Source organism: Mesoplodon densirostris, chromosome 10 (genome assembly GCF_025265405.1).
Source record: "Mesoplodon densirostris isolate mMesDen1 chromosome 10, mMesDen1 primary haplotype, whole genome shotgun sequence".
In the NCBI taxonomy this organism is placed as follows: domain Eukaryota; kingdom Metazoa; phylum Chordata; class Mammalia; order Artiodactyla; family Ziphiidae; genus Mesoplodon; species Mesoplodon densirostris.
Window position 1 is genome coordinate 74,883,798 of NC_082670.1, and position 14,334 is coordinate 74,898,131.

The window sequence follows — 14,334 nt, forward strand, 5'->3', positions numbered from 1 at the left end:
CTTGAGCTTTTTCTACAGCCTCCATTCCTTTCAAGTCTCAGTCTTTCAGAATATTCTGAAGCAATTCTGTTTTAGGGTGGTGGCATGGAATCGGAGTTATCTCTTGCCAGTTGTATTCCCCTACATGTTTCTCACGATGCAGACGCATGCTTCAGAGTAGCGGGCTCCACCTGTCTGGGGGGACCTGCCTTAATGGCACCCGCACCTCCCGTCTCTCTTGAAACGCCAGCCTCATTACAGCCCAGTCTCTCTCACATCAGCGCCCATCCTGGCAAGGCTTGCCTGGAGAGAGTCATTCGCATTACTGTGAAACTTCCTTTCGTTTCATTTCACCAGAAAAAAAGTCCAGAATTTGGCTCCCTTCCTTGGAAAAACTGATCAGCTTTTAGCCCTACTGGCCTTCTCACGAAGGCTACATAGTCTTCCGCTTTCTTGGTCCAATAGCGGGCCCTGGTTTTCTCTCTGTTATTTCTTAGCATGGATTGGGGAGTTAGGATGACAAGGGTTAATCTCTTCCAAAATGGCAGTAAGACCACTGAGAAACCTGGAACAAAAACAGTGCCTCAATAAGGCATGGAACACTCCAGAAGTTCCATGGCATGGGTTGTGGATGTGCTGGAGCTTATCCAGGTTGAATCTCAAATAAGTGCTCTCGTCACTGAACTTCCATAGGTGGTAACTTCAGGCTTCGGTGGACAGACTCTGGTTGAGTTGCTGCACAGGGTTGTAGCATCTGCATTCACCCCTTGCCTCTTTGTTTTTCCCCTTTTACCACTGGGTCCCAGCCTTTCCCACACCGTGGGGCACTTAGAAAAGGAGAGCATATTTACGACCCTCTGGGCCAGCGGACGGGTAGCTCCCACGGCTGAGGGGCTCGGTGTCCCGCCCACTGTAACTTGGTCAGAGGGCAGAAAACTGAGCCAGGCCAGCCCTGCACCTGTGACTGGTTGATGTGGGTCACTCGGGGGCCCCTTACAGCCCTGGTGACAGAGCAGAGTAGGTGCCCACCTTAGAAGGCTTTGCCAGCACAGGGGTGATGTGAGCCCCACTCCCCGCCGAGGTCATCACGAGCTTGATGAGGCGATACTCAGGAACGAGCCTGGAACCCAGGCCAGAATTCCAGGCTCTCGCGGCACCTTTGGCCACGGTGACAGCCTCTCTGCTGAGCTGTCTCATTTCCCACCTGGCTCTTGCTCGTGTTCTCACCTCTCCTCTAGTCTCCTGCCATTTTATGGATCTTCCCCCCTCCTTTAGAAGTCCCTCCTCCTCCCAGGGGCTCTTCTTCGTCTTTGGGCCTTCGCCCCGGACCTGGATCTTTGGCTCTTTTGCCCTGAGAAGCACTCGGGGCCGACCCCGTCGCTCTCTGCCGTCCTGAGCCCAGACGGCCTCACTGCACTTACTCCTCTTCCTTCCTTTTCTGACCTGCTGTAGCTTTGACTTTCCCTGTTCTTAAGACTCTTCCTGGGCCCAGTTTCAATAGCTCAGCATCTCAGTGCAAAAGGCCAAGTGACCCTTGAGAGGCCTGCCCTGCAGAGCCCTAGGTGGGCACCTCTGCCCTGGAGCTGCCCCTTGGGCAGAAACCTGATCTGCCCTCTTCACTGAGTACACCGCCCCCCAGGTTCTGGGCCAGGAAGAGCCAAGACCCTCCCACAGGAGCCCCCTTGGCCCCTCTAGGTTAGCACCATCCAGGTGGAAGGGAGAGAAAGGTTAGGCCTGCTTTTGCTGGAAGCATCCCAGCATGGGATGAGGTGGGCCTTCTGTGAGTACAGCCAGTGTTTTTCGTGGGAGCCCACAGAGAAGAGTGGAAACCCTGGCCGGCAGAGGCTGGCTGCCCCTGGGATTCTCAGGCCGCACTCGGTCCCCCTCCTGCCATGTGGCCCGGTGGGGAGGTAGACTTGTACTCCAGGAGAGGCGGCCCCAGAGGAGCAGGTGGCCCTTGTAGTGGAGCAGGGAGGTGGTGGGGTAAAGAGGAGAGCCCAGGCCCAGGGGTCCCTCATCCCAACTCACCTGGCCTGGGGCAAGTCATGGAACCTCTATCCACTCCCCTGTCGCCTTCCTGCCTCTGGACAGTGCGTTGTTAGACCATTTGGACCAGCCCGAGACTGATGAGGGACCTGGTTTCACATCTACCCAAAGCCCTAGGTTCACTTTGGTGGCCCCTACACCGTTCCCAGACTTGCCGGGCTTGGGTTTAGAAGGAATGCAACACACTCCTCAAGGCTGACCACCGCCAGGCATCTTCTCACACAGTAACACTGAGTAGCTTCTGACAAGGAAGTTGGGGGCCGCGGGAAGCCCAGGATGGCCCAGCAGTGTCCAGACGGGGATACCCCCCTCACGGCCACAGAATACACCCCACCCAGGAGGGTCCCAGTGTCCCCCACCCCGTCATGCTCTATGATCCATTTCAGTGGATGCCACTGTTGGCGGGTTGTAAAATAATGGTGACTCTGATGGCTCACCATCCCCCGCCCCCGGCACTTAGGACCACCCAGAGTGTTCTACTGGCCTCTTCTCCCGTAATCCTCACAGCTTCTCCTCAGAGAGGCTTAGGCCTGTTTACGGGTGAGAACGCAAGCCCAGAGAGTCCGAGCCCCTTACCCAAGATGGCACGTAAGTTGCGAGAGCAGCCTGGCCACAAGTGGAACTGTGCTAAAGCCTGAGGGCAGCAGCCATTCCTACCTCCCAGCCTCTGCGAACCGTGGTCAGTAACCCCCGGGGGCCCTGGACAGATGTGGGGGTGAGCAGGCCTTGTGGAGACTCCTGGGCACACGGGCACTGCCAGGATGGTTTCCCAGGAGACAGCCAGAGCCCCTATTCTGCCTCATGCATCACCTTTAATCACGCTCGGCAGAGTTCCAGCTCCCCAGCCACACACGATGGGGTTGTTTCTGAACAAAGCAGAAATAAGTCAGCTCAACTTTGAGGTTAGTTGGAGCTGTCACTTGCAGTATCGAAAACAAGCAGTTCTGAATTACAAACCAAGAAATGACATGTGGAGGCTATTGGCAGAGAATTAAGGGGGCACATGAAAATCTGGGTCTGCAGCCACTTTTCAGAAATGTCCTCTCCTTCCAAGCCTGTCTGTCACCTTTCTGAGGTCTCTATCTTTATCTCCAGGCATTGGGATTTGGATGGTTAATTGTCCTGGGCATTCGTGGTAATTACACATGCAAATCCCTATGCGCAGGGGTGAAAATATGACCCATGAAGGCTTTTTTTGTTTTGTAGTTTTTATTTTGAATCAGTAACCAAGACGGCACTTCATAGTGTTACTAATATGCTGCTCTATTAAACTCATGACAAGTGTATTATTTTCTGCAATTTTGAGCATCAGTTTATTTAACTGACTCTAATTTTGAGCCTTAACTGCTTTGCACAACCTTGCTTTTCGCTAGATTTAGTCTCCCGTGTCCTAAGCGAGAGCTCAGTGCCTCGTGCCCCGTCTTGCCCTGCCCCTAGCCCCCAGCCCCAGCCAGAAGTGAGTGTTTAGGCTCTTGCTGCAAATATGCTGATTCGGGAGAGCTCTGTCTGGTCTCTCCGTTTAGATGATGAGGTAACCGTGGGGAAGTTCTATGCCACTTTCCTGATACAGGACTACTTTAGGAAATTCAAGAAACGGAAAGAACAAGGACTGGTGGGAAAATACCCCGCGAAGAACAGCACAATTGCCCTACAGGTGAATTGTTGTTTTGTCTTTTTCTCTTTTTCACTAACGATTTTACGAGCTTATTTGAAATACTAGAGAGCTGACTATTCATGGTTGAGCAGTACCACCAGGATTTTGTTTAAACTGAGATACTGCACACTCCCCCAAATGTGGACTAGCCATTTCTGGGCCACCAGGTAAGTGCCTCCCCCTCCCTGCTTTCTCTGGCGTGCCCCTGCATCCGCGTCCACTGTGGCCCGGCCCGTGGGGCAGGGCCCCCAGGACAGTGGCCGAGGCACATCCCTGGCGGGAGGGGAGCCAGAGCTGCCCTCATGCCTTGTCTCCCCCAGGCTTCTCCAAAGGCAGCGTCCTCCAAGCAGGCACCCACCTTCCCCCAGCCTCGGGCTCGGGCCCTAGCCGCCCACGAAACAGCTTTCCATCTGAACGCAAGTGCTTTGTTTTGTTTCTGTTTGTTTCTTACCCCACTGCTTGTTGGTTTTTGGTCCATCTCAGTAACATCCATCACCTCCTAGTGCATGTGTGCGTGTGTGAGTGTGTGTGTGTGTGTGCGCGCGCGTGTGGTGTGTCTGTCTCTGCGTGTTGTCTCCTGATGGCCGTGAGGCTTGCTGTGCAAATGCTGTTCTCTCTCGACCCAGCCAGCCTCTGGTCCCGTCACCCGCCCGGGCCCCGCCCGGGCACCTGGAGGGGGGATGTGGTTTCAGGAACCTCTGGTTCTAACTAGGGTCCGTGCATTCAAGGGTGTAGAATCCTAGGTAAGCCCAAAGCCCTGGTGGGAAGCAGGTGTGTGGGGAAAGGGAGTCCCAGTGGAGACGTGCATGAAGAGGGGCTAGGAAGGGAAGCCTGTGAGTGCTGTGACTGAGAAAGCAGAGTGGAGAAGGAATGAGGAAAAGATGCTAAGGACTACAAGAATGGAACTACAGAGGTTGGCAAGCTGTCAGAAACAACTGTCCAAATTAATCAAAAGCCCTGTCATCTCTGCTGTCCGGAGCACGTTGAGTCCATTATGCATAAGATAAAGAACTTTTGCCTTTTATGTCCCTGTTATCACCATTTGTCTTAAACTGGGCCTTGTTGGTATGGGTAAGGTTCAACATGGAATAGTCTTTTGCTTTTTTTCTGGGGGAAAATGCCCTGCATTGTCTTGTGTTCTCAGTGATGGTAATTACCAAAGTGAAGGCTTGTCTGTGATCTCCCTGAGAGAGAATGAACATGAATGACAATGAATGCGTGAAGGAAGTGGGGTGGGGTGTGTGCATATGGCGGGTTAGGAGATGACCTTGTGTGACAGTGACCTGTTGATTCATGATGCAACCTGGGCTCTGCCCAGACGGCGCTGGGGGGTGGGGTGGGGAAGGATGGATGCTGAATCTGACCAAAGACAATTTCTGATCTTTCTTCCTCTGATCACACCTCCTAGAGGGAGTTCAGTGAATCACAGGCTTGAATAGCTGATTGCCATCTCAGCCTGCAGAATTTGAATAAAGCTTTCACCTCTGACCCATCCAGTTTACAAGTGACAGCCTTTCTCCTGATCACAGCTCACAAGTAGACTTAGAGAGAAGCAAACTGAAAAGATGTGTTTGCAAACTTTGAACAGGTCTGGTCCATACGTTCTAGAGGGCGGCGTGGCCAAACTGGGTGCAAGGGCAGGGAGTGATAATCATGCTTCTGCAGGCTCTTCCCTAAAGCAGCGCTGGGCCTGGAGGACTAGGGGGCCAAATTCCAGAGTGTCGTGATCCCCTCCTTGTAGGGAACTGCTTGCTGTTCTCAGATTCTAGTCCTTGCGGCTTGATGACTTTTCTGGAGGGGGAAACATACTCTTTCATGGATGGCTGTGTCGTAATTTACAGTAACCAAGGTAGCGTTGTGCTGAGACCCTTCTGTTTTCTGTGGAAGGCATATATGATGACCATCTGGATACAGGGTTATACCTTTACTGAGTCCCCAAGGCTTCCCAATTAGATGGCTTCGGTGCTTGCTCTGGTGGCTGGATATAGTGTTTGGATGTTTTAAAAACCTGAACAACAACACATGGCTACGTAATTAATAATCACATTTCATGGGTGGGTTTCACTGAGAGTTTAAGTTGAAAGTTCAAGTGATGCTGAAGCTACATGTATACATCGTGGGTTAAAAAGACTCTGTTACATTGTGTCACAATAATGTTTTTCCCCTGGACATTTTTTCATTTCGTTGTTTATAGAATTTTCCTTTCCTTGGTGAAATTAAAATATCTCCAGTTAGATGCCAATATCAACACATTTCCACACGGTTCCATTGGGAGTTGAGGCTGTGACTATAATTTATGTTGAGTACCCAGCCTAGTAAATTAAGTTGTGTTCATAATCTTGACAGATACATTCCGAAAATGCATTTGATTCTGCAGCAAACATTAAAAACAGAAAATTTTTGTTTCCATGAAGGATAGTTCTCATTACATTTTTGGCTTCCTGTGCTCTAGAAAGGGCTTCAAATGTGATTTGTCACTCTACATTTAATTAGCACGACGAGGCACTTCCTTTCTGCATTGAGGAAATATTACATGACGATGCGGCAGTTAGGGAAGCGGGGTCAGATGGCGGTGGGAGGAGAAATGGATCAACCGTGGCGCTAGGATAAGTACACAGATCCTCAGGAAAGCTCCCCAAGGTGGGCACGGCCTGTCCAGAAGTGGGATGAGTTGCATCTCCCTGTGCCAGGGGTGCCGGGAGGCTGAAAGCCCAATTACTAATGAAAAATGGAGTGTGGGTGTCAGGTGAGCACAGGACTCAAGACCTAGGCCAGTGCGTGCTTGTGCTGCATAGGGTGCAGTCTGTCTGAGCAGGATCAGAGCTGGTCCACGTTCTCTGTCCCCCCGCCGCCCGCATTGGGATGGTTTCGGAGGGCACACAGATGCACTCTGGTTATCAACTCTGTGGGCTCCATCTGGTCTCCCTCTGTTCAGACCAACTGCAGGGCCCCTTCTACATGAAGGGGGGTGGCTTGAGGAGCTCCTGGATCCACGTGTGGGTAGGAGCTTGGCACCTGGTGTCCTCTGGCCTCTGTGGTCTGAATGAGTGTGCAGTTTCCATCCGTCCATCCATCTTCATCATTAAAGCCAGCCTTCTCTCCAGCCCCTCTCCAGAGGGAATCAGAGAGAAGCTGCATCAGGCTTTTTTTTTTTTTTTTTCTCTCACTCATCCCCTACATGCCATATTCACTTTAGTTTGACTCAGCCTTTGCTCTTCATCCATTGTTGCTGCATCCCAGTGACCTGCAAATTTCCCCAAGGAGCAAGTAAATAAAGGAACACAGCTCTGCAGCCACGAAAATGCTGTCCCCTTCCCAGCAAATAGTAATGCCTCATCAGATCTTCCAGATGAGGACTGCAATATACAGACACTAATTAGTCCAGTATTTCACGGATTAGAAAAAGAAAAAAGATCCCAGAGTGGGGAAAGTTTTGTTCATTTCTTTTTCTTTCAACGTTCGAGGATTTCCTTTTTGCAAAAGACACGCCGGTGGACTGAGGGGAGACTGTTCCCCACTCATCCCAGATGGGAGTCTGCCCATCTTCAGGACAGGAGGACTTGAGAGGAATAGATTTTTCTTTTCTTTTCTTTTTTTTTTCCCCTTACCTGTTTGGAAGTTGGGTTTAAGGAGGAGACCGTCATTTCCGGCTTGCAAAGAATTAGGTGGTTAGGTTTTATAATGTGGAAGCCTGAGCCCCAGCTGGCAGGTGATGGTGTAGGTGGCCCAGTAGAAATGCGGGTGGTGGACCGGAACCAAATGACTCTCAGTCCTTGATGTGGCCCCCTCGGAGAGGCTCGGGCATAAAGATAAAGGAAAATGGGATATTCCACAAACATTGAACCTGTAGAATATCCCACACCTGTTATCTAGTCACCTCAGTCTAAAAATGAGCAAGATTTTTTGTCTTTTTTTTAAAAGCATGGTTCCGTCTAAAGCCATAAAAAGGCTTTTTTTTTTTTCTTTTTTAATCTAAGAGAAGAACAGATGCTAACAGATGAGATTTCACTGGCTGATTCATTTGTTTCAGATGCTTGAACGGATGCTTTAGAATTTTCTGCCTGAGCTACAGCACCAAGCTCGTTAGTCGGAAGGCGTTTGTGGCTAAGGCCTTGAAAGGGAAAAGTCTCAAGTGGGCTTATTTCTACTGAAACAGCATTTCGGGAGAAATGCAGGAAAAAGCAAACCCAAGGCCCCAGAGAGACCCCTTCCAAGCAAAGCACTCCTCCGGAAGGTGGAAGCAGGGCCGTGGCTCAACTGCGGAGCCGTGGTCTCCTGTCGCGGACGCTGCTCGTGGTGGCTCCTTTTCATGAAAGGGAACGAGCAAGGCTTAACAGTTTTCCCTTCCAAGCAGAGACTCAGAGAAAGGGAAAGAGTGAGAGAGAGCAAAGGAGGGGGGCAGCCGCTCCACAGAGAAATGAAATGAACACAACTTCCTGATGCTGGCCAGTAAAAAAAAAAAAAATAAATTAATAAAAAGATTAAACAGACCTGCGTAAGGTGGGCAGCTGACTCCATTCCAAAGTCCTGCATCCCTAGTTTACCTGAACTACCAAAGACTGGCAGGCCCCTTGGCACTGGGCTGACAAAGTCCCTTTTATATATGCCAGTCCATCATGACCTCCTGACCATCCAGCTCCGCTCTCTGCAGTGACCAGTGCAGGATACAGGGAGATGTGGACAGGACAGGAAGCTCAGACACCCCCATTTAAACTAACACATACACCTGCATGCCCAAACCAACCCAGGCGACACCTCAGGTTCCATCTTAACGCGTCCGCGGGAAATACCACCACACCCAAACCTCATCCGACATTGTCCGTCTTTAATTCAAAGCCAGTCTGGGGATGCCTCTTTGGAAGCAGTGTGGTCCAGTTTCAAGGACACTGGGAGTCAGGGAACCTGGGTTCTAGTCCCAGTTCCAGCGTTCACTTGCTGTGTGACCTTGGGCAAGACACTTAACCTCTCTGTGCCTCAGTTTCCCCATCTGTAAAATGGGGGTAATAATGTCGACCTACCTCACAGGGCTGTTGTGAGGAATAGCTAAGTGATTGTAAAGCACTTTGAACGTATAATTGCTTATTATTAAGACTACAACAATAATAATATCATATGCCTGTTTACTACCAGAACTTTAAGAAATTCTTGTTTTTCTTTGACCTCTTCTCTGTTCTGTAGTGGTCCATCGAGAAAGAGAATTCTCCCCTTTTTGAGATATCTAGGAAATGCATAAAGATGTAAACAGAAGTAACTCTTCAGGTTGTTTTCTCACATCTTACAAAAAGTAGATTTTTTTGCACAAGAAGTTGCTTCGGGGGGGGGGGGTCGCCTCTGAAATTCTCAGCTGATTCCAAGCAGTAGTTGAGGAGTCAGTACACCTGATGCTGAGCCCAAGATACCCAGAGGTATTCAAAAGTAACCTTAGTGCAAAACCTTGAAGTTCCTGAAATGTCTAGAGAAGAGAAGGGTTACAAGCCCTGGTCTGTGCAGACTGGAGGCTGCGTGCATGTGTGCGTGTGTGCAGGGCGTGGAGAGGCCCAGGATGTGGGGAAGCCCGGCTCCTGGCTGTGCTCATCCACAGCCAGGCAGGGTGGGGGAGCCGTGTAGCCAGTGGGAAGAGTGGTGCTAGCAGAAGTCCCCCAGGCCCGTCCTATGCATGACTGAGAGGGTCCCTCCCAGCCTGGAGGTCTGCTCCAGTGATGTCTTCTGTGCTGTGACCTTTGTTCCACTTGGGAAACAGGCCTGGCCCCCGATTCTGTTCCCATGTGTGCAGACTGTCTTAAGTCTAGGAGCTCGTGGTGGGTTTTCTGGATTCTCACAGCAGAGTCCGTGGGGCCAGAGAACAGGGTTGACCTCTTCACACAGCACCATGGGTGGTGACGTGGGCATGGGGGTGACCCCTGTGAAAATGTTGAAGCACAGCTGTACCTGCTAGTTGACAGCTGTGGCCCCCAGCACTTTGAGTGTCCTCACCCCCTGCTAACATCCCAGCGCTGCACCAAACCCCTCTGTGATTCGGTAACTAAAGGGCGAATGCCTGGTGTAGCAGGGACCTCTGGGAGCCTATTCTGGTCCGAAGGCCCACCTCTGCTCTGACCGGGTAGTGCCCGGGATAAACCAGTTATTAGGTATGTGGTGTATCATCCCTGAAAAAGAAGCTGGTCAGCTCTATGGGCACAGGTAAGGTGTTTATCCACTGTCACAAACGATCCCTCTGTCCCTGACCAACTCTGATGTCGTTTATTAAATACTAAAGGGAGCGTATGTGCTCACCCCCGCCCCCTGTCTGTGTCACCCCATCTCAGAGGCCCACAGTGACCATCTGTCTTCTAGATCTAAGTCTCTATACACCAGAGCCTCAGCAGAACAGCTCTAAGCAATCCATGTGGCTGGTGTCTCCACATGCCTTTCTGCACAGTCCTTCCAAATTAGAAACTGGAAAACAGTAACTGTCTAGGTAGGATTTATGGAACGGTCTAAATGGAACGTGAGGATCTTGCCCAACGTGGGCCTGGCTGTGTGCTGAGTGACGGCCCTTGGGTGGCTGGTGGCTGAGACCAGTTGGTAAAGGACAGCCAGAAGTTGTCGGGGCTACCTCCCGCCTCGCTCGAAAGGGAAACAAGGCTTCCCTGGAACCTGGTTCACAGGCAAACTGCAGATACCTCTGTCCTTTTCCCTAGGACCTTAAAAGAAGAGTAGCTTTAAACGTAGAAAAGTTGTAAGAGACAAGTCAAGTTTAATATGTCAGATTGACAGACTCAGCAAACTCGGTGCCCAACACCAGAATCCATGGTGCTAAACTCTTAAGCTCCTGGATGGAAGACACAATGCAGTCCAGAATCCATCATAGGGACACAGATGTAGGATCGGGCCTCAGGCTCTTCTTCAATAGCTTATTCTATGGTGTGACCTAATTAAAACTTCAGTTGATCCACAGGATTATTGGGTACTGGATTCTCTACTCTTAAAGGCAGGCGATCGTTCCTCTCTAAGAATAGTAATTATTATTTTCAAAAGTCTTTGAGACGATAGAATTACTGAAAATAAGGAAAGTTACATGATGTCATCGCAGAAGGTCTTAATTACTGTGGCGTGTAATTGACTAACACCCACCTAGTAGCCCTCTTTAGCCCAAACGTATCACGATTTGGTTATCCACAGGCAGGAGCTTGCGAACACTCATGGTTCCTTGGTTGGGTAGCTACCTGTACAAATTAGTTCTCCCTGGCACACTGTAGCCCTGAGAGAGGTGGCTGTTTGGGGTGATGGGAGGGCACATCATTCTAAGGCACAGTGAAGGCAACCCATGCCAAAGGCTAACTCAGAGAAGCCATGAGAAGGATGTTTCTTCCCAAAGTAGAGAAAGGTCAGGGGAAATCACAGGAATCCTGGATGGGGGAAGAGCCCAGCTCCAGGAAAAGATGGTGTTGCCTGTCTGAGGGCGGGTTATCATCAAGTTCTACAACTTTTTGGTCTCAGGAACCTTTTATGCTCTTAAGAATTATTGAGGACCCTTATGTATCAATATTTACTACCTTAGGGATTAAAGCAGAGATTTTTAAAACGCAGAATATGCAAGCACAAAGATGCTGGAGAGATGAGATCCCCAAGGTTCATGCAGCCTTTGAAAAACCCCACTGTGCTCTCCGGAGAGGATGAGAGCGTACAAGGCCGAGAGCATCCTTGTCTTATTATGCAAAACACAATGACCTCTTGGACCCCTTAAGGTGTCTCAGGGGGCCCCAGGGTCCTAGGGCCACACTTTGAGAACTGCTGCTCTGGGGGATTGATCCCATATCCCCCCCTAAAGGAAAAGGGTGCTGGAGCCTTTTTCCAATCTCCCGCCCCTACCTTGAACTGTCCCCTAACTCCCAGGCCCGTCCCCAATCCCAGCCCACTCACCTATACACGGAGGTGCCTGAGCCCCCAGCGTTCAGGCTGAGAGTTGTACCGCACAAGCCATGTCTCACTGCCGGTGCTGATCTGGAGGAATGGTGGTATGAATTCGTGTGTGAGAGAGAAGTGTCTGTAAGGATCTCAGCTCCTGAGAGTGGCACGGTGGAGACAAGGATGTGTGCTGAGTGTAGGACCAGTTTTCGTGATACCTGGTGATTTCTGTCATTGCCGTGTTACAAGAGTGCTGCTGAGTTAGTTGTAAGAAGTTTCACCTTGATTGAGTGGCAGCCACAGTCACGTGGGGTTGCAGTCGTGAGTGAGTGCATGGTGGGAACTGGATCCTGGCACTCTTCCCCGTAGACCCAAAAAGGTGGGGCAGCATGGTGTCACTGGAACAGCAGAACTGCGCATCGCGATCCCTAGCTGAGCCTTCACTAGCGTGGGCAGGTCACTTAGCCAAATGGGAGTAATCTTGGCTCTCCCCTCCCCAGCCCTCCCTCCCAAGATGTAGTGGGATAAAGTATGTTACACTGCAGTGACAAAGATGCTAGCAGAATAGGTCTCGATTTGTGACTTCTGCTAAGCCCACATTTTAAGTAAAACTCTCTCTGTTATCAGGAAACTGGCAAGCATTTCTCCAATGCTCGTGTTAAAACTACAACCAAGAATTAAGGTGGAACTAAAACAGATAGCTCTGTCAGATCAGAGGAAATGTTACAGATTGCTTTAGATAATTTTTTTTAAGTTGCAGGGAAATGTCATAGATCACTTTAGGCAATTTTTTTAAACTTCCCTTAATCTTTCAAAATGAAGGTAACAAACGCCATGTACACAGCTGAGTGCCACCCCCAGGGTAACTTACATGGTAATGTTACAGCTGACTTTGCAGCCAGGGTCGGAGTCACTGTGCATGACTCACGGGCATGCCTTCCTGGTAATTCTAGCCCTTTATGTTTATATATAACTCGAGGACTGTTCATAATGGATGCAAAGGCCACACCATCACATTTTCCCTGGTGGAGAGCAATGGCAAAAGAAGGGGTGTGCCTGTGTGTGATGTGTGTGCATGTGGGGATGCAGGGGAGGTGGGATGGCTTATAGATGAGCAGGTGTATGCTATGAGAATTTAATCTCCAGTTCTTTCTGCCGAGGGAGCTAGTCTAAAATGATCCCTTCTAATTGGGTAGGGGCGGAAGCCTGCTAAAGGGTTAACCAGAACTCGCTTTTAACGAGATGACCGAGCAGGGCCGGCCTTGGCTGCGGGAGGCCTGCCTGTGATAGAGACCGGGCTCTGCTCTTCGGCTGGAGCCTGAAAGCCTGGCACTCATACCCGAAGATGGATGGCCTGGCCCAGTCCCGACTGGAGACTCACATCTCTTATCTGCACTGTTACAGTGTAGGTTCAGGAGGGGTTCCTGGGCGTTTCTACGTGCTGAGAGCTGGCAGGCGACCGGTGTGAGTGATGGCGCTAGCTTAGGGAGACAGGCAGTGAAAGCATTTCAGATGCACCAGGTAGGAAAAACTTAACCCTGAAAGTGGGCAAGAGAAAGGAAGGTAAATGAATGGTCCTACTTGAGGTTAAAATATCATACATTTATGCTATTGCTTCAGAAATATTTACAGAGGTTTTATAGTTTGGGGTTTTTTTTTTTTTTGGTGACTTAATCATTCACTAGAGTAAATATCTATAAAATTCCAATTAAATGGTGTCTAAAATTTAAAGCAACAGTCTACAGGCAAAGCGCCAACATTTCTTTTTTTAACAAAAATATTTATGAGAACATCTAGCATTTAAAAATCAACCAGAAACTAGGCTTGATTCTGTTTAATATTTTATATGATTGGACATCTTAAAACAAATCAATAATGTTTATATTTTATAGAAATTCTGTGTTTATTCAAAACCATAATTCTACTGTGATGTTAATGGAATGACTTTATATGGCTTTAATTGCGTTGGTTTAAATGCTAATGACCACATTTCAATTTAAAATAGTATTTTGCTGATAGAGGTAGACATAGATATGACATATGAAAGAATAGATAATTTTACTGATTGTAAAGTGTTTATTTCAAGAAAAAAAATGTTCTCTTTTTTTTTAAGGGCTGTGAAAAACAAATTTTTCAAGGGTTTAAGATAGATTTCTGCACTTTGGGAATTGGAACTTGTGCCTATGGAATTTTTGGAGCAGCCTAAGCTACCTTTTAGCTTGATGTGTGTGCTAGAAAACTTTTCATTATCATGTTTTGTGATATGTAATAAATTCAGGGTGCTGTGCTTAAGCTTCGTTTCAATTCAAGTTTGGGAACATCTGTCTCCCTCATTCCCAACCCTGGCAGATGCCCCTACTCTCCATAGTACCTCCCCCCTCCCACCCTGTCTGTCTTTCCTCAGATCCCCTGTGAAAGAGTAAAGTCAGTCTCTGACTCTTAGAAGGTGTGTTCCTTCCTGCGTGGAGCAAGCAAAATATAATCATGATTTCTGAGCCTCTGCTTTCCTGTCTGGGAAGAGTGATGCTTTCTCTCCTCCTTTGATGTCTCTTTAATAAATATGTTGTCCTTATTTGTCTTTGGACGTGGCCTCTTGGGCCACCTCTCAATTTCCTCCATGATTTATGTTGCAAACAAATTCTCTGTCCTGTGTTTGTTCACTGCTCTCTCCTAATCTTGTGTATCATTGAAGACATGCTGGAGACAGTTTTTGTTTTTATTATGCAATTATGTCATATGTGTATTTCAGTGAAATGTCAACCCGTCAA

The 14,334-nt window shown here is 49.0% G+C and overlaps 1 protein-coding gene across 3 annotated transcripts in view; it reads left to right on the plus strand.

Moving 5' to 3' along the window:
- Positions 1–14,334, plus strand: part of CACNA1D (calcium voltage-gated channel subunit alpha1 D) — a 322,894-nt gene that overhangs the window by 295,437 nt on the left and 13,123 nt on the right. For all 3 annotated transcript variants that reach the window (XM_060109148.1, XM_060109149.1, XM_060109147.1), the window contains one exon: positions 3,549–3,679. In XM_060109148.1, the coding sequence (XP_059965131.1) occupies positions 3,549–3,679 (131 nt within the window). The remainder of the gene's footprint in view (positions 1–3,548; positions 3,680–14,334) is intronic.